The sequence below is a fragment of the Euleptes europaea genome, chromosome 19 (genome assembly GCF_029931775.1).
Source record: "Euleptes europaea isolate rEulEur1 chromosome 19, rEulEur1.hap1, whole genome shotgun sequence".
Classification (NCBI taxonomy): domain Eukaryota; kingdom Metazoa; phylum Chordata; class Lepidosauria; order Squamata; family Sphaerodactylidae; genus Euleptes; species Euleptes europaea.
In genome coordinates this window covers 36,018,939-36,040,311 of record NC_079330.1, presented here as the reverse complement: position 1 = coordinate 36,040,311, position 21,373 = coordinate 36,018,939, and the positions used below count along the sequence as shown (strand labels likewise).

Below are 21,373 nucleotides of genomic sequence, written 5' to 3'. Positions count from 1 at the left end.
GCACCGAGAATCACAGTTGTTAAAGCTATCAATGGTGAAAGTTCGACCAGTCACGGGATTGGTAATCTCACGGACTGTCAACATAAATTTACAACTTTGACATGATCCACATTTAAAGTTACCCTTTGGTAGGTGTGAGGATGACAGTGGATGTGGAATGTTATGTACCAGAATATCTCTAAAAGACCTTGTGCGCTTATACGCAATGCGCGGTGGTATTTGGCAACCAGGTAACTGTTGCACTAAGTGCCAGTGTTTCCGAAGGATTTTACTAATTAAAAAAGACATTGAAGTATACTGCAGGACACATGTGATCCGTGTTTCTGGTTGTACTGGTGATTCTGTAAATAATTCATGTCTAGGTTTGCTTTTAGTTTTTATCATAGCATTTTGAATAATGTGCTTTGGGTAGCCACGTTGTTGAAAATCATAATTAAGTCTCTGAGCTGCTTGTATGAAGTCAGACTGCTCTGTAGAATTTCTTTTTAAGCGAAGCAGCTGGCTATATGGTAGATAATCCTTTAAGTGGGACGGATGGAAGGAGTCATAGTGCAATAAAGCATTTTGTGCCAAAGGTTTTTTATAAGGGCGGACTCCCAGAGTACCGTCATGTTTCTTATACACAGTTACATCTAAGAACGGAATTTCATTGGAATCACATGTCCCACTGAGTTGAATGTTTGGATCTTGTTGGTTGATCCATTGGTTGAACTGAATAAAGCATTGTTCATTTTGCATCGCTAGGCAAACATCATCAACATATCTGACATAAAAAAATATCTGATCACTAAAGGGATTATTTGCCAATATATGCGCGTGCTCAATATATGCGCGTGCTCAAATGCCACCATATAGATATTGGCCAGCCAGGGCACGCATGCGCTCCCCATGGCGACGCCATACTGAACCATACTGACGAAGAGTTGTCATTTTTTGTTCTATGGCGTTTTACTAGTGTCAACAGGTATGGTAAGTCTGATGTAGAACTTATACTAAGACGCCAAGAATCTAAATACATTCATTTATTTGACTCTGTATATCCCAAGGGACTCAATACATCACTGGACTTAGCATGCTATCTGTAATATACTGTAATCAATGTGTGTATTATTATGGCTCTCTGTACCTTTAAACCACAATGCTTCTGCCTAGGCGGATCATGTGACCTAGCTCTTAAAAAAGAGATTGTAACATGGCTACTTTGCCAACGCGAAAGCCAGTTACTAACAGCTCGCGTGTAAGTACTTTACAAATTTACATTATATTTTATTATTTTGGTACTTTATAACCTGTTAATTTTGGTTCCTCTGTAAGCCGCTTTTGCACTGTATAAGTTTATGATTTGTCTCATGTAGTGGTCGCTGAGGAAGGCTTTTTATAAGCCGAAACAGAAAGACTACCGGACTTCTGTATAAACGGAAACATAATCAACCATACCTCTTGAACCTCCTCAACCTATGGGACTTACAGTCAAAAGGACTTTGAACCTTGACTCAATGGACTCTGATTTTCTGTTACTGTTTGCTTAAAATAGCTTATTTGTTAAGTGAATTTGATGTTGCTAATAGTGTATATGAGAATTGAATAACACTATTTCAATTATTTAAGGTGAGGGGTTTTGGCATGCAATTGCCCGCCAATCCACCCAGCTGCTCAAGAGCGGTTGCGTGTGACGTGATCACATCACTTCTGGGTTTACCCCTGGAAATGACATGATCGGGCCATGCGCACAGGTAATCGCCCCAGCCCCACCCCCCAAAACCACCCACCAATGGAGAGGAGGGACCTGGCAACCCTAGCAGTCGGGTATATGAGAGCCAGCAGTGTGGTTAATAGGGCTGTCGAATTTCCCTATTCGGCGATTTTTAGTTCGGATGGAACCGAACTCAAAAAAGGCGGGAAAACGGGGAGCCGAATTCAGCGAGTTCAGGGTGTTCGGTGAATAAATTCGGCAAATTCGGGGTTCGGCGCAGCAGCATAACCGTCAGTTAGTAAGCAGCATTCTCCCCCGGCCAATCGGTGGCCAAGCTGGGTCTTCTTCTGGCCAATCAGTCGCGAATAAGTGCATGAGCCCAGCTGCTGTGCGGCCCGGCCGGGGAGAGAAAGAGAGAGTATTTGTTTGTGTGAGAGAGAAATCCCCGTGGGGGGGGGGTGCTTGTGCACATTCGCTCCTTTCCGTGGCTGCAGGGGGCGCATTTTTGAAGGTACAGCCCCCAAACTTTCAGCGTAGCTTCAGAGGAGCCTTCTTGCAAGATTCCCCAGGTTTTGTAAAGATTGGATAAGGGGGGGCTGAGATATGGGCCCTGAAAGGGGTCCCCCCTTAATGTGCATTTTTATTCCATTTACAGCACACATTCGCTCCTTTCTGTGGCTGCAGGAGGCGCATTTTTGGGGGTACAGCCCCCAAACTTTCAGCGTAGCTTCAGAGGAGCCTTCTTGAAAGAATCCCCAAGTTTTGTAAAAATTGTATCAGCGGGGGCTGAGATATGCCCCCCTTTTCCCTATTGGGATGAATGGGATCAGCCGATCCTATGTGCATCTCGACAGCGGCAAATCCAAGGCAAAACCTCCCGTGCTTAAATGGAACCGTATTGGATTACCCAGTCCTCCAAGTCCCTCCTGATGGAACAGAAGACATCCACAGTAAGACCCCTTTTGGGGCTTTAATCTATAATTTTTCTCCTGTGTGTGTGTGTGGGGGGGGGGAAGCAGAGTCTGTGTGTGTGTGGGGAGGGAGCAGTTTCTGTGGGTGTGGGGGAAGCCAAAGGGGGCTTTTGCCCGTTCTGTCTGGGGGGTGCCCCCTCGAGTCTCTCTCTCCCTGGTTTGAGGGGGGGGGCTTCAGTTGTGTGTCCTCAGGTTTTCCCTCATTCATAAGATCGGTTAGGTCTATTTTGATGCTTGCTCAATTTTTTTTTTCAAATTATGACTTAAAGAATGCATTTTCCTGGTCCCGAGTCCGATGCAAAAGGGGAAATTCCACCCCCTCCTGCTCCTGATGCTTAGCTAGCATGCCTCTGTCCCTTTCCATGGTTTGCAAACTCCCAGGCGTCAGGTGTTGCTTTGCATGGTTGCAAACGTGTTGCTTTGCATGGTTGTGTTGCTTTGCATGGTTTGCAAACTTCTTCTGTCCCTTCCCATGGTTTGCAAACTCCCAGGCATCAGGTGTTGCTTTGCATGGTTGCAAACGTGATGGTTTGCATGGTTGTGTTGCTTTGCATGGTTTGCAAACTTCTTCTGTCCCTTCCCATGGTTTGCAAACTCCCAGGCATCAGATGTTGCTTTGCATGGTTGCAAACGTGATGGCTTGCATGGTTGTGTTGCTTTGCATGGTTTGCAAACTTCTTCGCATCTGCCCCGCCCTTGCTCCCCGCAGCTCAGCTGTTTGTCGGGGCTGGGAGCTTCGAGTGGGCGGCAAGCTCTGCTAATTGCAAATGCACGTTAAGGAGGGGGGACCCCTTTCGGGGCCCATATCTCAGCCCCCGCTGATCCAATCTTTACAAAACTTGGGGGTTATTGCAAGAAGGGTCCTTTGAAGCTACACTGAAAGTTTGGGACCTCTACCCCCAAAAATGCCCCCCCAGAGCCGCGGAAAGGTGCAATTGTGATTTTAATGGCTTTACTCGGCCGAATTTTTCACCGAACTCCGGACCTCATGCCGAATTGCAGGACCCGAAGCGGGGGAGTTCGGACTTCGGCATTTCCCGAATAAAAACGGGCCAAATTTTGCCGAATCCGAATTTTACCGAATTTTTTTTTCAACAGCCCTAGTGGTTAAAGCTTCCAGAGAGACCCAGGCTCTAGTCTCCACTCAGCTATGAAGTTCACTGGGTAAACTTGGGCCAATCAGCCTAACCCTCTTCACAGGGTTTTTTTTTTTGGATAAAACAATGCATTCCACCCTGAGTCCCTTGCAGGAAAGACAGAATAAAAATGCAAAATTTACAATATTGTTTTCAAAAGGAACTAGGTTGTTTCTGGAAAAGAAATAGACTGGGGAGGATAAAAAGCAACAGAAAATGAATACTGACTCCCATTCTTTTATCCCCCTCCTTTTCTTGCAGGTAGAAACCTTCCAGAGTGAGTGCTTGTGGACTGGGGAGGTGTGCGCCTGACCCCATGAACCTGGTCCCCAGACCCTGATTTTAGTTGTGGGGTAATATAAAGCAGCTACTGTATAAGATGAAAAGCAGGAAGTGCTCACACTCTTCGTTATGGATTTGTAGCAGACTATTTGAAAAGCCCAGGGAAGGCAAGAGTGGGCGTTACAGAGCACTGGACAGCCGCAGAACTGAATTAGCCCTCCAGCTCTCCATTTGGATTGGAAGGGGGTAGATTTCGGTTGAAATTCCCAATTCTTTGGATGGAGAGTCAGCAGGCCAGGAAGGAAAAACGGCCCTGGGAAAAGAGGGAGGGAGGGAAGGGAAGCCTGTCACACCGGCTGCTCTTTCCAAGCCCTCCACTGAGCCTTGGTAGGCTGTGTGGGCCTCAGGCACCACCTCCGACAAGCCACATGGGCTTGGAACCCGGCAGGCCGGGTGCCGCCTCCCCGCACAGGCTCCTCTTGCCACTGATACCCTAAGCACTGTACCACATTGGTTCTCCAATGCTTGTGACTCGAGAAAGCCAATCAAAGGATGTGAGAGCAGATTCCAATTAAAAGCAAGATATATATTCCCAAAGACAGACAACTTATTTAAAGTACTTATATCCCAAACTCTCCATCAGAATTTCACCCTTGAGGCAGTTTATAAGATTAAAACAGAACAAACAAGAAATGGTATATTCATAGCAAAGAAACACTTAAATCTGCAGCTGATAGCTTTTTAAATTAATTACTGATTTTAGGATGATGCTTATACAGAAAGTATCCAATACTTTCAAAGGACTCCCACCCTCAATGTAGAATATAACATGGATGAGCAAAGAAGAAATAACTCCAAGTCAATGACGTTAACAAAATGCTGGGGGGAGGGAGGAACCTTCATGTGCTGATTCAGCACATCCTCTCCCAGGGTGCTTCTCCCTCATGGAGGCGACACAAACAAAAATTGATCCATTACTTGCTGACTTGGGCTGAGCACTCCCAGTCACTATTCAGACCAAATGAGCCTATAAATCCAATGTATTTCAGCAGCCTCCATTTTCCAGAATAAGAAGTATGTCCTCCTTCTTCAAATCAAAAGGCTGACTTGTGGCGGAGGCAGCAAGTATTTGTGGGTAGTCTGGGGCAGGAATCAAGCAGATCAGTGGGGGCCTGGCAACATACAGAATCAGGCCACCACAGTTTGCCACCACTGTTCTGCTATCGAAAGATTCTGAAAGTCAATGATTCTGAAAGCACCTTCAGGTTATCCTTCCACCTATCCCTAGATGGCATCAAATCCCAGCTTGTGATACAGCAGAGAAACACTTTCTTCCATCCGATGAACTATGCTGATGACTTGCTCAGGATGCCAGAGTCAGCAACTCATTTCCTGCAAAGAGGTTTGCGCACATTTCAACTACAAGAAGACATGTCCTTCCACTGAACTGCAAACTGCAGAAGCCGGGGGGCGGGGTGGAGTGACAAACATCATGCAGCCAAAGAGACCCTGATACTGCAGCAAAAATACAGGTGCACACTTTGCTGCAAACATTTAGAGTCTAGTTTATGGGTCAAACCACCAGGCCCCAACTGGATCAAGCTCTTTCCACTGGCTTTCTTTAACGACTAACACAGTCTGGGAGAGGGGTGACGACAATATTCATGAAAAAAGCATGCTTGGATAAGGGGAAAAATGGAAAACACATGAAAAAGATATATGATGTGCAAGTTAAACTTAGTTTTTCGGGAATGCAGTTTTATTTGAAGGACTGTAGATGTATATTTTTGTAAAGCAAAATTTGGTAGGATATTTCAAAGTAAGACAATAAATAACACTCATGTTAATGCTAATAACGTCCATGATGCTTTACAGAGTACAAGGCAACAGGTTCCTGCCCCAAGGGAATTGCAATCTAAATGTTGGGGCAAGGGAGACAAGACGGGAAGGGAAATGGGTAACAGAGCAAGACTCGGAATTCATGCGAGCGGTGAGAAAGGGAGACTATGGGGGTTCTGCCCGAGGCTTCATGGGAAAAGTGGGCACAGAGGGAGAGTGTGCACGAAGGAAGAGAGGTAGCACCACACCACTGTTCTGGGAGGAGATTCTAGGCATACAGAACAACGAGGGAGAAAGGAAGAAGGCCACTGATGGAATAGGAGATGCCTCTTGCTGGCATCTGATCTTTCAGACATTCAAGGATTTTTTTCTGGTGATCTCCCCTCTTCAATACTCATTTCATCCCCCATTTACAAAGATAAAGCTCCACAAACGAACGGAAATGCCTCATAACCAACAGTCTCATACAGAGTGGCTATATCTCTGCCGACAAAAGCCACAGGGGCCTTCAGCCTGCCAACATTCCAAACCATAAGAGTCACGCATCATAAACCACAACCACAGATCAATATACACGTTCATGTTTAAAGTGAGAGTAATTTTGCCTCTGAGCATCAGACTGTGTGCAGAAAGCAGAGATTGCAATTCAAGCCAACAGACCTCTGCTTCACATAAAATGCCCCTAAACTTCACATTACCCTAATTTTAAAACACATCAGGCAAACACAACAGGGAAAGGGAAATAAACCCACGTATACGTTGGGTTGGCACAACTGGCCCTGAGGCCGCAGAATTCTAACTATCAGCCACTGCCATTTCCTCGCACACTTGAAGTTAGTCATCACTAACACCTTGCGGAGCTCAGCCGTTTCATCAAACTTAACTGCTCTGAATTACGTCATTCCTTTTAAAAGCTGGTTTAACAAGCCATCAGCGTCAGAACGGGAAAAACAGGGCTGACAAGGGCAGATCTGTAGGTATCAGCCCAAATTTCCCCAAATCACGAATTAAGAAAGGTGGGCAGCCAACTCCATAGAGGAAAAAGTGGGTGCGCATTAAACTCTCCTGCCGACTGTGGGCTACCTCCCCAATATCTGCCCCCCCCTTTGGGTCTCTCGGCTAAACAAACTCCAGTACCAAAATTAAGCTCCACTCAGAGTTGGAACAGTTGTATGAACGCAAGGGGGTTAGCATAGGAAAGAGCTCAGCTTTGTGTCTCTATTCTTTTGGCTATGAAAACTGGACCCCGCAAGGACCTCTATCCCCAAGTGATGGAAACTAATTGGAGGTTCAAAAAAGCCATATCTACTATGGCCCTAACGTCTGGTTGTTCAAGCTAAGCAGCTGCTGTATACTGTCACAGGCTGGCTTCAGATGAATTTGGGGGCAGTCTCAAAAGATCAGCCCTGCAGGATCAGACTAGGCCAGGTCTGCCTAGTTTCACATCCTATTCCCCACATTGGCCAGAAAAATGCTTCTGGAAAAGCCAAAACCAGGCCAGGAAATGCAGCCGACCCCACTCCCAACACATTTCTGTCCCTTACCCCAGGCAACTGATATTGAAGATACAGACCCATTGATCATGGACATTCAATAAAGCCATCATAGATAATAGCAATTGTTAGAGCTCTCTTCCGTAAATTGGTCTAGTCCCTTTCACGAACATCTACCCTCACTACATGTTGTGGCAGAGAGTTCCATAAGTGAATTGTGCATTGAGTGGGGGAGAAATCCCAAACCCCTTCTATATAAAGAGAAGAATTCCAATCCCTTAAACCCCAGCAGGTACTAAGGTATATGAGAGTGTATGTGTGTGTGTGGGGGGGCTAGCCAGAGGTTTGTTTGAATATCATCCATCCTCATCCTTTCCCAACCTTCTAAGGAGCTTGGCAGGATTTGGTAACAGTTTGGTCCTACTGTTCTGAGGCAAACTCCGGGTGAAGATGAGCAAGTGCATGAAGATAGTCAAAACAGTGCAGTCACTTACCAAATCTAAAAGACAAAAAAGAGAGAGACAGGGAAAAAAAACAATCAGTTGTGCATAAATCACATGAAAAGGCCTCATGCAGAGTCACAGTGCTGACCCATCCCTCTCCAACTTGTCTGCTCTGTTTGGGAAGACCTTTCCCAAGGTCACTCCCTTCCGGCAGCCTCTGAGAGGTTTTATCAAGAGACACACAGGACTGAGCTTGGGACTACTGAGGCGTGTACAGTAAGGAAGTGCCAATACCTGGCCCAAGCCTGGGCATAAGGCTTTAGCATTGGAAGGTCAGGCAGAGGCAGCTGGTGGCAAACAGAGTGAATTGTTAACATTACCATTTAAAGGATCTGGAGTAGCAAGGGTGGAAAAGGCCCCCAAAGTGATATTCTGGCGAGCCAGTGCTATAAACTGCCTGACTAAATGTTAATTCCCCCCCAGGTCATCCCTGGATCCATACAACCCATGTGGTCTTGTGAGTTCCCCATGGGGAACTCACTTCCGAGATGCGTGGAACCAGATTTACTTGCAAGCCTATATCTGACAGAGTCCTCATGACTGACCCAACCAGAAGATTACATCTTGTGAAGTTCACCCCTTAGTCTTGTGCATTGATTGCATGGTTGGATACATGCCCTTGTCTAGAGTTGCAAACCAGTTACATTGCATTCATGGCCCATTACCAATGCTGATTTCTCCACACCCATCTCTCCCCTGGACATCACAGACTCTTCTGCATATCACACCTAATCCCATCAAGCCTGCTATTCACATTTACATACTGTTCCTCTACTTAAAGACCGATGGATTCACATTCTAGCTGTATCTGAAGAAGTGAGCTGTGGCTCACGAAAGCTCATACCCTACCAGAAAATATTTTTGTTAGTCTTTAAGGTGCTACTGGACTCTTGCCCTTTTTGAAACCAGTTACAATCTGTCTGGCCTGGTGAGAATATTCTACCCGCCAGACCAGCTGCCAGAACAGAGCTAGAATGCTAGAAAAGCATAATTATCCCTCCTTACATCATCATTTTTATCATTTGTATTACCACTTGTTGCAAAACACACACACACACACACAAAAAAAAACCCAACTATCCTTCAAGGGAAGGCATTCAACATTTTTCAACCATTTAAAAAAATTACTCTACCCTTCCTTAAAGGAGCTTAGAGTGGCAGCATAAAATTTCTCTTCCTCCATTTTATCCTCATAACATCCCTGTGAGGTAAGTTATGCTGAGAAATAACAATTGGCCTGACAGTGAGATTTTCAATGCAAACAGGGATTTGAACTCGAGACTTTGGTAGCCTAGTCCAACATTCTAATCACTGCACCAAACCAGCTCTCAGGGGCATGAGGCATGCATTTTTACAGAATCCAGTCCCCTTCACAAAGGTAAAGCAACCTGCCCAAAGCACAACATGCTCAGCTCGAGGGATTACATATCAAAAGCTAACACCCCTACCACGGGGAGGGCAGACAAGCAACAGTCAATTTTTTTTGTAACATGAGGTCTGCTTTTAAATTTGCCACCAAGCTCTGCTGCTGTCCTGTGACCAGAGTCTACCTTGGGCTACTTGCAAAACAAGAGGTGGGTGGTATTGGTGTAAGAGTAGGCAGGATTGGGACACTCATCTTAATCAAAATAACCCAGGGTCATGGGCCCGTTTTAAAAAGCCCTCCAGGTGTGCGACAAGGAAAACTGCAGGGGAAACAGCCGCTGATGGAAGGAACCACACAGGGAACTCCTGTGATGGTGCTCTGCTGCTAATGCAAATACAGCTGCATTTGCAGTTACAATAAATGCAAAATGGAACATCTTTGCTATGTGGAAGCAGCCTTGATCACACACAAGCAGCTCTTCCAGGTATTTTGGCTCAGCCAAGGTGCTCTAATGCACAGGGCTCCATTGCCCATGCCTTTTGTCAGAGACTTTGGTGACATCAGCCTCTAGCTCAGGGGTCCCCTAACCTTTTTGAGCCCGCAGGCAACTTTGGAATCCTGACACAGGGTTTTGGATGCTGCCACAGGAGACGGAGTCACACATACAGAGGGAGACTGAGGGCAGGAGAGAAGAGGGGTCATTTTAATAAATACACGGGGAAAGAGGAGTGAGTGAGAATAAAACGAACACTGGTGACAGCTGACACTGTAACAAAAAAATGTGCCAGCCAATCAGATCTCCAGTGGCTGGTCAGTAGCCACCTAGCCCCACCTACTTTCTAAAAACATTTGGAGGGCACCAGAAAATGCGTTGGGGGCACCATGGTGCCCACGGGCACTATGTTGGGGATCTCTGCTCTAACTTAATGAAACTTTATCCCCCAATCCAACACCCCCCATCTCACTGAGGTAACTAAGTCTCACCTTGGACACACCTTTTCTCCGCCCCAGATTTCCCCTGTCTTTCCTAATTTGGAAGTTTTCCCACACCTCCAGCCAATCAGGTGCCTGTCCATCAATTTCACATGGATTCCCCTCCTCTACCCAAGCCTGAGAAAATCAAATGTGTTGTTTTTACCACCACTCCTGCTCCCATTTAAAGGGCTGTCAGAATCACCCCAACTCATGATCAGCTTCAGATCTGGAAACGATCTGATGGCAGACCCTGGGTTCTAGCTTACTTGCTTTGCGTAGCTCTGCTCCACATGCATCCTTCTCTGGATTGCTCTCTTTGTATTATAGCCTGAACTTCTGCTGAGGCTCCCTGCCAAACCCTCCACCATGAACACCAAATCCCCTGATACATGCAGATCCATGATCCACTTACATATTTGCCTAATTAGATACTTGCTACCCTGCCCTCTATTGCATTATAACCTGCTGAAGTCCCTCCCCTTCCCAATCTCTGATCTCTCCAGGCACCCCCCCCCCAAATCTCCAGGAATTTCCCAACCCAGTATTGGCAACCCTACTCCATAGATCCTCCAGAAGGGCTATGCATCCTTTTTATTGTATTTCTTCATTTGACTTCACCTGGGGTTTGGACTAGTGGGAAGGTATGTATTTCTCTAACCTAGGAGACTGAAGAGAATCTCAGTGCAGTGAACCGTATCCTCTACTTCAAAGGGAGGAATAAAGGTAATCAACAATTTGCCTGGGAAAGGACACATCTACTTGTATCCATTCCTCCTCCCCAAACATCTCAGCCAATTGATTTTTGCATTGCATAAACAGCACAACATGATCTGTCAAGGATTTAACACTGACATGTAAGCACATCGGTCTCCTAGGTCGATATCTTTATTCCCTTCACTATGTGCCAAATGGTGTCCGTGTAACCTAGCTTGTTATTCTAGTTGGGCTATAAATATCATCATAGAATAGACGAGCACCCCCAATGTCCCCCTCTTTAGGAGATGCCATCATGTGCAACCATTATTGCACCAATCCACAAATAGGTTTGAACCTTTTGGCTTCAATCCATTTTGACACACATCTTATTTCCCCATTATCTGAACACTTTTGAGGTATAAAGAACCCCAGCACTTTGTTCCAGCTGTTGGGTCCCATCTTGATACTGGGCTCCAACAACTGGCTCCAAACCCAAGTGGGAATGCATAGTGAGGAATGTGTAAGTGACTCTGCACTGGCCCTTGAAGGCGCACGGTGCTCTCCCTCCCCCCACCCCCCGGCTCTCACCTACGCTGCTTTCTCCTTCCCCCAACAAACCTTACTGCACTTCACTCACTACGACATACTCGTATGTCTTATTTTCTTCTCCCACCACCCTACAAATTTCTCTTTGTGTGTGTGTTAAGTGCCGTCAAGTCATTTCCGACTCATGGCGACCCTATGAATCAATGTCCTCCAAAGTGTCCTATCCTTAACACCCTTGCTCAGATCTTGCAAATTGAGGGCCGTGGCTTCCTTTATAGAATCAATCCATCTCTTGTTGGGTCTTCCTCGTAACATTTAGTTTGTGTGCGTGTGTTTCCAACTCTGCATTCAATTTTTCTTTTTTTCTAGATTTCTTAATTTTAAACCCATGCCTGTTTATTTCTAAGAATCTGCACACCCTTATGAGGCATTAGATCAAATCTTGAATCCCCGTATACAAGTTTTATAGATAGTTTTTATCATGTTTATATTTAATGGCTTGTTTTTAATGTTTTTAATATATATTGTGGTTTTAATTTTTTTTTAAAAAAAACATTAATTAAGCTTTGGGCTTAGATGGGGCAATATTCGGTGCAAGGCAGCATCTCATTAAAAACCACAACCTTCACAGCCCCACAAGCAACAGGGAGAGAACACTTACTTTATGGGAGGTACTTCATCTATTCTGTTGCCAAGCTGCGATTCGTGAGATTTGCTCCTTGTGAGTGTTGGGAAGTTGGGTAGCAGCTGGAAAACCTTCCGGCTAGGTGGGGGCGGAGTCCGTGGGGGTTTCCTTCTCTTGAGCTGGGGCGTGGTTGGTGGTGTGATAGTGATGCTGTGGGGAGTCCTAAGGTTCCGTCCCCCACAGTGCGTAGGGAAGGCAAAAGATTCCAAGAGGTTATCCGCGCTGGCTGGAGGTCCTTGGCTTGAGAGGGGGTTGTCCGAAGATGGAACCATAGACACAGAAGCACAGCGGGAGTGCTGCTGGCCATTTCCCTTGGAAGACGACAGGGTCCCATGCATCCACATGACTGCTGCAGGGCAGGGGGAGAGTTCCGAAGGGGGCATCAAATGGTTCTCCCGGCGCACGTCTGAAGAATTCCACAGCAAATCGTCCTTGTATTCTCCCCCTACATGAATAGAGAACACTGTTCAGCATCAGCGGAGAGCAAAGAGCACCAAGGAGTGGGCCATGCGTGAAGCACGCTGTCCCAGAAGTTGCATCTTGTGGGCTGCAGTGGTCTAAATTTTGAATCTTTGTGCCTTCTACCACTTCTGCTTGCCTCTTCAGACCCTGGGTTTCAAAAGCAAGCCCCCCCTCCCCCACAGCATTACCCTGTGCATCACAAATCCCTGGTTCAAATTCTCCTCCCTCCCCCATGAGCTCTCTTGATTGCCTTAGGCAAGCAGCAGCCTCTCAACCTACATTCTACTCGACATGCCAACTGGGCTGTGTGGGCATGACTTGTTCACTGTGGGTAGAGCTTTGTCTGCAGCAGCCCTCCATTATCGTTATGGGGTAGAGTATCGGTAATTAAAATGATGGTACTACCCAGGATGCTCTTTTTATTTCAGAACTTACCGATTATCAAGGGGTTTAAAGTTTTTAAAATTTGGAAAAAGGACATTTTAAAATTTCTATGGGGAAAAGGAAAACATAGAATAGCGTATAAAAACTTGATTCAATTAAGAGAAACAGGAGGATTAGGCTTACCTGATTTGCAACATTATTATGAGGCTTCCTGTTTTCTCTGGTTAAGAACTTGGATTAAATTAGAAAATTATCGATTATTAGAGTTAGAAGGGTATAATCTTCGTTTTGGTTGGCATGCATATTTATGGTATGAAAAGGAAAAGGTAAATAGGGATTTTAAAACTCATATTATCAGAGCTGGGTTATTCCAAATTTGGATAAAATATAAGAGGATTTTAGAAAATAAGACACCGGGATGGATTAACCCAATAGAAGCCTATATGAAGAGGGGAACACAGTTAAATTTGGATATAGAGATGTATAGGGGCATTACTGAGTGGAAGGAGAATAAATGGGTTCTAAAAAGCAGGGAAGAATTAAATATACAAGACTGGTTTTCATATTATAAATTACAAGATATTTTTAATAAAGATAGTCAACTTGGATTTAACAAAAATAAATCCGAGTTAGAAAAGGTATTAGATAAAGGGAATAAGGGATTGATTGGGAGGATGTATAAACTATTGATTACAACTAACCTAGAACAAGAAAGAATTAAACCAGTCATGATTAAATGGATGCAGGATTTAGGATTTAATATAGATTTGGATAAATGGGAAAATCTATGGAAGAGGGAGTTTAAATTTACAATAACTAATGAAATTAGAGAAAATTTGTATAAAATGTTTTACAGATGGCATATAACCCCAGTTATGATATCTAAGATGAATAGACAGGACAAGGGATTGTGCTGGAAATGTGGAAAAGAAAGAGGAACTTATATGCATGCCTGGTGGACTTGTAAGAAAATTAAAAATTTTTTGGGGAAAATGGTGAAAGAAACAAATAATTTGATTAATGGTAAAATGAAAAGGAAACCATTATTTTGTTTGCTGGGAATACCTACAAATAATATTCATGATCGGGATAGGATTATCTGCCAATATAGTTTTGCTGCTGCGAGAATTGTGATAGCTAAGGTTTGGAAACAAATAAATAAACCCTCAATTATAGACTGGAGAGAAAAATTATGGCTATATATGAGAATGGCCAGACTAACGGAATTTCTGCATGGAAATGACATGGAAGAATTTAAACAAACATGGTCTAAGGCCATCTCATATTGGGTTAAACTGGCAAAAATGGATTTTACTATACTTAGTGAGTTATAGTAAAAATAGATTTTAAGTAAAATTAAATTTTGGATAACTAATGATTAAAACTACCAGACACCTCTACGGAAGTCTTGGTGATGGGTCACTTGTTTTTTTTACTGGTGGTTGGGGGAAAAAAGGGTATCTCTGAATATTTAGATTGATGATTGTATTGAAAACTGAATGGTACTGAATATGTTGTATGAATACCCTTTTACACTTTTTTTCTTTTTTCTTTTTAATCTATATATCTATACATTTTTTTTTCATTTCTTTTTTTAATATTGTATGTTTTGTTAAAAATTCAATAAAAAATTAAAAAAAAAAAAGAATTCCACAGCAAATCGTCCTTGTATTCTCCCCCTACATGAATAGAGAACACTGTTCAGCATCAGCGGAGAGCAAAGAGCACCAAGGAGAGGGCCATGCGTGAAGCACGCTGTCCCAGAAGTTGCATCTTGTGGGCTGCAGTGGTCTAGATTTTGAATCTTTGTGCCTTCTACCACTTCTGCTTGCCTCTTCAGACCCTGGGTTTCAAAAGCAAGCCCCCCCTCCCCCACAGCATTACCCTGTGCATCATAAATCCCTGGTTCAAATTCTCCTCCCTCCCCCATGAGATCTCTTGATGGCCTTAGGCAAGCAGCCGCCTCTCAACCTACATTCTACTCGACATGCCAACTGGGCTGTGTGGGCATGACTTGTTCACTGTGGGTAGAGCTTTGTCTGCAGCAGCCCTCCATCATCAATGAGCAAAGCAGACCAAGTCAACTAAGACAATGAAGTTTTTAGGGCAGAAAGTTGGGGTGAGGAGGAAGAACCTGCATTAATGCCTGAACTCTCAGTCTGCTCTCTTCAGCAGTTTGCTCTTTGCTCCAGTCTTTCTGTGGCCCTCTCCACCACATGCCTGTCAGGCATGTTCACACAGCTTTGACGCAAAGCATTCTACACAACAAGAGAAAATGCCACACAGACAAGGGGCTGAGTACACAGTTAACAAGGACTAGAACTTAAATCAAATATGTGAAGGGAATCCAGAAGCACGCAACAGGATTACAGCTTTTGCAGCTTCCCAGAGCTGGCACACTTCTCTTCAATCAGAAGCCCCAAAAGTCACCACTGAAAACAGGGATAGTGACTTGGCTACATTCCCAAGTTCCCAACAAGTCTCCTTATTTCAGAACTCATCCCTGCTTATTGTCCACTCTAACTGGCTGTGGGTCCCCAAGGCCTTTCCCATCTTCTGCTACCCCAAACCATTACAATTGCCAAGGTAGGATATTCAATGCAGCATGTTCAACATGCAAAGGAAACACTCTGCCAATGAGCAAAATTCCTTTCGTGGAACTCCCCATTCTCTCTTTACATCCTAACTCAATGGGGACAGGACAGTCGGTGCCAATTTAGACTCTAAGCTCGGGGGTGGGGGTGGGGTCTTTATTGCCTATGAAATACTTGTAAAACATGCTAATTTTTTTAACATTTATAGATCAGGTTTCCTCGGGAGGTGGTAAGCTCTCCTTCCCTGGAGGTTTTTAAGAAGAGGTTAGATGGCCATCTGTCAGCAATGCTGATTCTGTGACCTTAGGCAGATGATGAGAGGGAGGGCATCTTAGCCATCTTCTGGTCACTAGGGGTGTGGAGGGGGGAGGTAGTTGTGAATTTCCTGCATTGTGCAGGGGGTTGGACTTGATGGCCCTGGTGGTCCCTTCCAACTCTTTGATTCTATGATCACGTTTCTTACATCATGGAACTGAAAGTTGCGTACATGGGGAATGGAGGAGATCTCCCGCCTAAGCATTGCCCAGAGCCAGACCTGCTTTGCTTCAGCCTTCCAGCCATACCCCAAGCTTTTGACAGCACCACATAAATAAAGCCCATGAAGTGGGGCGCTTTAGCTCAGTGACAGCACACGCTGCATATGCAGAAGGTCCCCAATTTAATCCCTCCTCAAACTATCTCAAACTATGGCCATGAGGGAAGAAGCTTCTCTGCCTGGAATGAGCCTCTACGCATCACAGCAGACACGTCCGTGTTAGAGTAGCCAGACGTGGGAGGCGTCGTACGGACCCCAGGCAAGCCCCTTGACTCTTCCTGCGTTTGCATTCTGCCCCTTCTTCCAAGAAACTCGGGGCAGTGCACATATATTTCCTCTCCTCCATTTCATCCCCACAACAACCTTATGAGGTATGTGAGGCTGAGAGAAAGAGAGACAGTTCCAGGTTCCCCGGCACACTTCATGGTAAGAGTAGGAATTTGAACCTGGGTCTCCTGGATCTACTTTAACCACTAAACCAAGCTGGCTATTTTTTAAAGGAAGCAAAGGTTGCAATAAACACAATAAATGAAAAGATTGTTTTGGAACGGCCACAACTGAAAAGAAAATACAGAAGGGGAAAGCAGTAGGTTAATTACTGAAAACAGGAAAAAGGCAAAAACCTTACCTGTCCGGGTCACTTTTCTCAAGCAGGCCAGGGCTCCGTTGAGACGAGAGCATTCCTCTGCACTGGCCCCGAACCTCCTCATGGTGTCTTTCACTTTCGACTCGTTCATTTCCAGTAAGGCATCGAGGGTCAAGTCCTCCGGTATCCTCTGCAGAGAAAATTCTAAAATGACTATGGCTTATTTGTTCAGGAAAGCTTTCAGGATGAGCAACTCCAGCACCCGATGCCCCCCCCCCCCCACGCAATAGATTTTGGCATTTCATGAATTACTCATTGTCGAGGTGACTTGTTCAAGAAAAAGATCACTAGGTCAGGAATGAGCGAAAGACAGCGCTCATTTGGCAGCGTCAAACAGCTGTTTTGGCATCAGCATTTCATTTTTTTTTAAAGAAGTGGAACAAAGAAACAACCAGAAATTCATCTCCCATTGGACGGCTCCAGTCATTCTGCTTTTCGTAAGGAGAGTGACGAAGCAGATGCGGGAAGTTTTGAGACACACTTAGTTCGCTCTCCCCAAAAGCCAAGCCAAGCATTGTGTACCAGCCTTTCCCAGAACAGCAAATGTGCCAAAACATACACCCCGCCCCAAAATTACATACACGGGCCCAGAAAATACTGGAGGAGAAGGAAGTTGCCAAGTAACCCTCACTGAACGCGCACAGAGTTGGGCTGGCTGCCATCTTCCTTCAGGGCCCCAACTTGCCTTCTCAGCAGTTCAAGAGGGAATTAAAAACCACCCCAAGGGCCCTGGGTAGTCAGCTTGTACGAGGGTACTTTATGATTAGTTAGTTTGTTTAATTTATACCCTGCCTTTCACCGAAGAGGGAATCAAAGTGGCTTTCATCATTCTCCTCCCCTCCATTTTATCCTCACAACAACCTTGTGAAGTAGGTTAGGATTGAGAGTATGTGACTGGCCCAAAGTCACCCAGCGAGCTTCTGTGGCACAAGTGGAGATTTGAACGTGGTTCTTCCAGATATTAGTTTGACACTCTTAACCACTATAAGAGCCAGCATGGTGTAGTGGTTAAGAGCAGTGGTTTGGAGCAGTGGAGTCTGATCTGGAGAACAGGGTTTGATTCCCCACTCCTCCACATAAGTGGGGGAGGCTAATCTGGTGAACTGGATTTGTTTCCCCGCTCCTACACACGAAGCCAGCTGGGCGACCTTGGGCTAGTCACAGCTCTCTTCGAGCTCGCTCAGCCCCACCTAGCTCACAGGGTGTCTGTTGTGGGAATGGGAAGGGAAGGTGATTGTAAGCCGGTCTGAGTCTCACTTAAGTGGTAGAGAAAGTCGGCATATAAAAACCACCTCTTCTTCTATACCACACTGATTAGTATTTTCCCTTTTGCCTCTTTGTAGTACTCACTCCAACCTTATATTTATTTGGAAAATTCTAAACAGCTTTAAAAATATACCTCTGATGGTAGGGGTGGGACTCCTTTAAAAACAAGAGAAGTACCAAGCAAAACCAGCTTTATAACTGAAGGTCTAGAAACCAGCACAAAATATTTAGTAGTACAAACTGTGCGCCAAAAAGTTACACTGCCCTGCTTCAGATATAATGAGCAGAATGGGTTGCTCTACCACAGGGATGGGGAACGTCCGGCCCGGGGGCCATATGCGGCCCCCGAGGACATTTTCAGTGGCCCTCGGGAGTTCCAGGGCCCAGCCGCGGAGGCGCAGCACAGCGCGGTCCTCCCCAAGGGTGTTCCTGGGGCCGTGGCGCCCTTTGGACCTCCTCTCGTCGACTGTTGACCGGCGCAGCACACTGTAAGCCCCTCTCGCCGGCTGTCAAATGGCGAGAGGGGGGCGGGGAGAGGCCGGTGGCTCCTGGCGGCGGAACATGCGTGCGGGAGCCGATCGGGCTTGGCCTTTTGTGGACTAGGGCGTGGAGGCTGGGGCCCGGTTGCATGGGGCCGGCGTGTGTATGTGTGTGTGTGTGGGGGGAAGGCTTTTCTCTCTTCCTCTTGTGCTGTCACTCTTTCTCCTTTCTCCCCCTCTCTCCCTCATCTCTTTCTTTGTCTGTCTCCTTCCATCCTTTTCTCCCCCTCCATTTCTGTTTTCCTTCCTTCCTCCCTCCCTTCCCTGAGGATCGGCTGCGGGTTGCGCCCCCCTGGCGCCTCGTTTGCTCGGGGCCCACCGCTGGTTGCCCTCCCGCCTGGGAGGGGGGAGGGAGGGGGAGTTTGGGTGCCCTCCAGGCCTTCTCTGCGTGGCCTCCCCTGTGGTTGCCAACCTCCAGGTGGTGGCTGGAGATCTGGCAACCCTAGCCTCTCTCCCCACCCCCACCCCCCCGCGCTGGGAGAGCTACACCTGGTTATGGCCCTTGAATGATGTTTTCCCTTGGCGGGAAAAAGGTTCCCCACCCCTGCTCTACCAAAATAAAGGATCCACCACCCAAAAAATCAACACGGGGAAGTTTAGGGAGAGGGAGCTGAAACACAGCAGGGGCAACTGCAAAGTCAAACTGAACCGCCCCCCATACACACACACGCACACACTCTTTCCCCAAAAAAACTAGATCAAAGCCATTCCCCCCCACCCCCGGCAGGGGTCACTTCCAGTTTCCACTGAGCAAGAAGTGGTTCATAAAACCAAACAAATGAGGGGTGGGCAAAATGCAAGCATGGTGAAGATTCCCACAATCCCTCCCACCTATCCATTTTGCACTTTAAAGTCAGTCAGTCAATCCCCCCCCCCCTCAGCGCTTCATAGGGTTTGAGTGTAGCCTTTTCCTGGTCGTGCTTGTTTTCTTCATACAGGGATTGTCTTTTGTTCAGACATCTAAGCCTCTGTGGTTATCCTGGGGGGGGGGGCAGTGGGCCCTCATAAGTGCCTTCCATGGGCAGAGGACTCCCCAGACTCAATGGTGCCCCAGAGGTGTCTCTTTATGGGGACTGGGCAAAGTCTGCACAGGGATCCATCCACATCTTTCATAACCTCCGGGGGCTGAGCGGTGCCTCTGGCTTGAGGCAGGGCTGATGGCCTGCTCTTGCCCAAGACCCCAGCTCCTCTTGTCCACTCCCCTTCCTCTCTTCTCTGCCCCCCTTTCCCAGCCAGCTGGCCTCCCTCTCCCCTCCTGACCCCTCCCTTTTCACCCCTGCTGGCCAAGCCCAGCACCGCCCCTCCCTTCTCGGGGCCTTTCTAACCCTTCCCTTGCCCTGCCCCCCTTGGGTCCACATAGGACGAGCCAGGGGCCCTTGCTGTCCCCCCATGTGCTCAGCCTACGCTCCTGCCTGGCCAACCTCCTGCCCCTGCTGCCATGCTCAGCCGCTGCCTGGGAGGGGGGGGAGACTGTCCTGGGGGTGGCGTGCTCCACTCCTGCTGGGCCAATCAGGCCACTGCTGCCTCTTGCGAGGTGCCCCCCCCTGCCCTGGGCCCAGCAGGTGGGGCCTCCTCATATCTCCTCAGCTGCCTCTGTGCCACAGCCCCCCACTGCAGTCAGAAGCAGCCAACGATTCATCTCCTGCAGTCTCTAATGCTTCTCCTAAACCTCTTATAAAGCCCTGCATCTGTTTAAATCAGCAGCTTCACCTATGCTCCCGAGTAAGGAAGCCATACATGGTGGGAGCATTCAGCCACACTGAACCAACTGTGCCAGCTGGCAGTCAGCGCCCAGGTTCAATTTGCCATGTTGACATAGGGTTTTAGAACCCTTAAGAGACTGGGATTTATTTACTTGCATAATGTTCCCTTTTTCTACACGAACCTTTCAAGGCAGCAGTCCTTAGTTTGGCCCCCTGAGAGTTACAGCATCCAATAATTTACTTATTGGCACCTGATTATCAACTCTTGGAAATGAAATTTCACAGGTCTTGGATGAAATGGAGGTGGGGGTAATAAACCCTAGAGCTTCAGGTTACTACCTACCAGCTAACTGACTAGCTAAGAGCTGAGTTCATGCCAGGCAGGGTTGTCATAGAATCATAGAGTTGGAAGGGACCATCAGGGTCATCTAGTCGAACTCCTGCACAATGCAGGAAATTCACAACTACCTCCCCCACACATCCCCAGTGACCCCTACTCCATGCTCAGAAGATGGCCAAGATGCCCTCCCTCTCATAGAATTGGAAGGACCACCAGGGCCATCTAGTCCAACCCCCTGCACCATGCAGGACATTAACAACTACCTATCCCCCCACACCCCCAGTGACCCCCACTACATGCCCAGAAGATGGCCAAGATGTGTTCCCTCTCAAGATCTGCTTAAGGTCACAGAATCAGCATTGCTGACAGATGGCCATCTAACCTCCTCTTAAAAACCTCAAGGGAAGGAGCGCTCACCACCTCCCGAGGAAGCCTGTTCCACTGAGGAACTGCTCTGTTAGAAAATTCTTCCTAATGTCTAGATGGAAACTCTTTTCATTTAATTTCAACCCGTTGGTTCCAGTCCGACTCTCTGGGGCAACAGAAAACAACTCGGCACCATCCTCTATATGACAGACCTTCAAGTACATGAACATGGTTATCTTATCCCCTCTCAGTCTTCTCCTCTTCAGGCTAAACATACCCAGCTCCTTCAACCTCTCCTCATAGGACTTGGTCTCCAGACTCCTCACTATCTTTGTTGCCCTCCTCTGGACATG

The 21,373-nt window shown here is 46.5% G+C and overlaps 1 protein-coding gene across 1 annotated transcript in view; it reads right to left on the bottom strand.

Annotated features, from left to right (window-relative positions):
* KSR1 (kinase suppressor of ras 1) overlaps positions 1 to 21,373 on the bottom strand; it is a 180,786-nt gene that overhangs the window by 50,292 nt on the left and 109,121 nt on the right. The window contains exons 3-5 of the mRNA XM_056865314.1: positions 16,789 to 16,936; positions 12,162 to 12,630; positions 7,909 to 7,913 (exon numbers count right to left, since the gene is read on the bottom strand). Of these exons, the coding sequence (XP_056721292.1) occupies positions 7,909 to 7,913; positions 12,162 to 12,630; positions 16,789 to 16,897 (583 nt within the window). The 5' untranslated portion in view covers positions 16,898 to 16,936. The remainder of the gene's footprint in view (positions 1 to 7,908; positions 7,914 to 12,161; positions 12,631 to 16,788; positions 16,937 to 21,373) is intronic.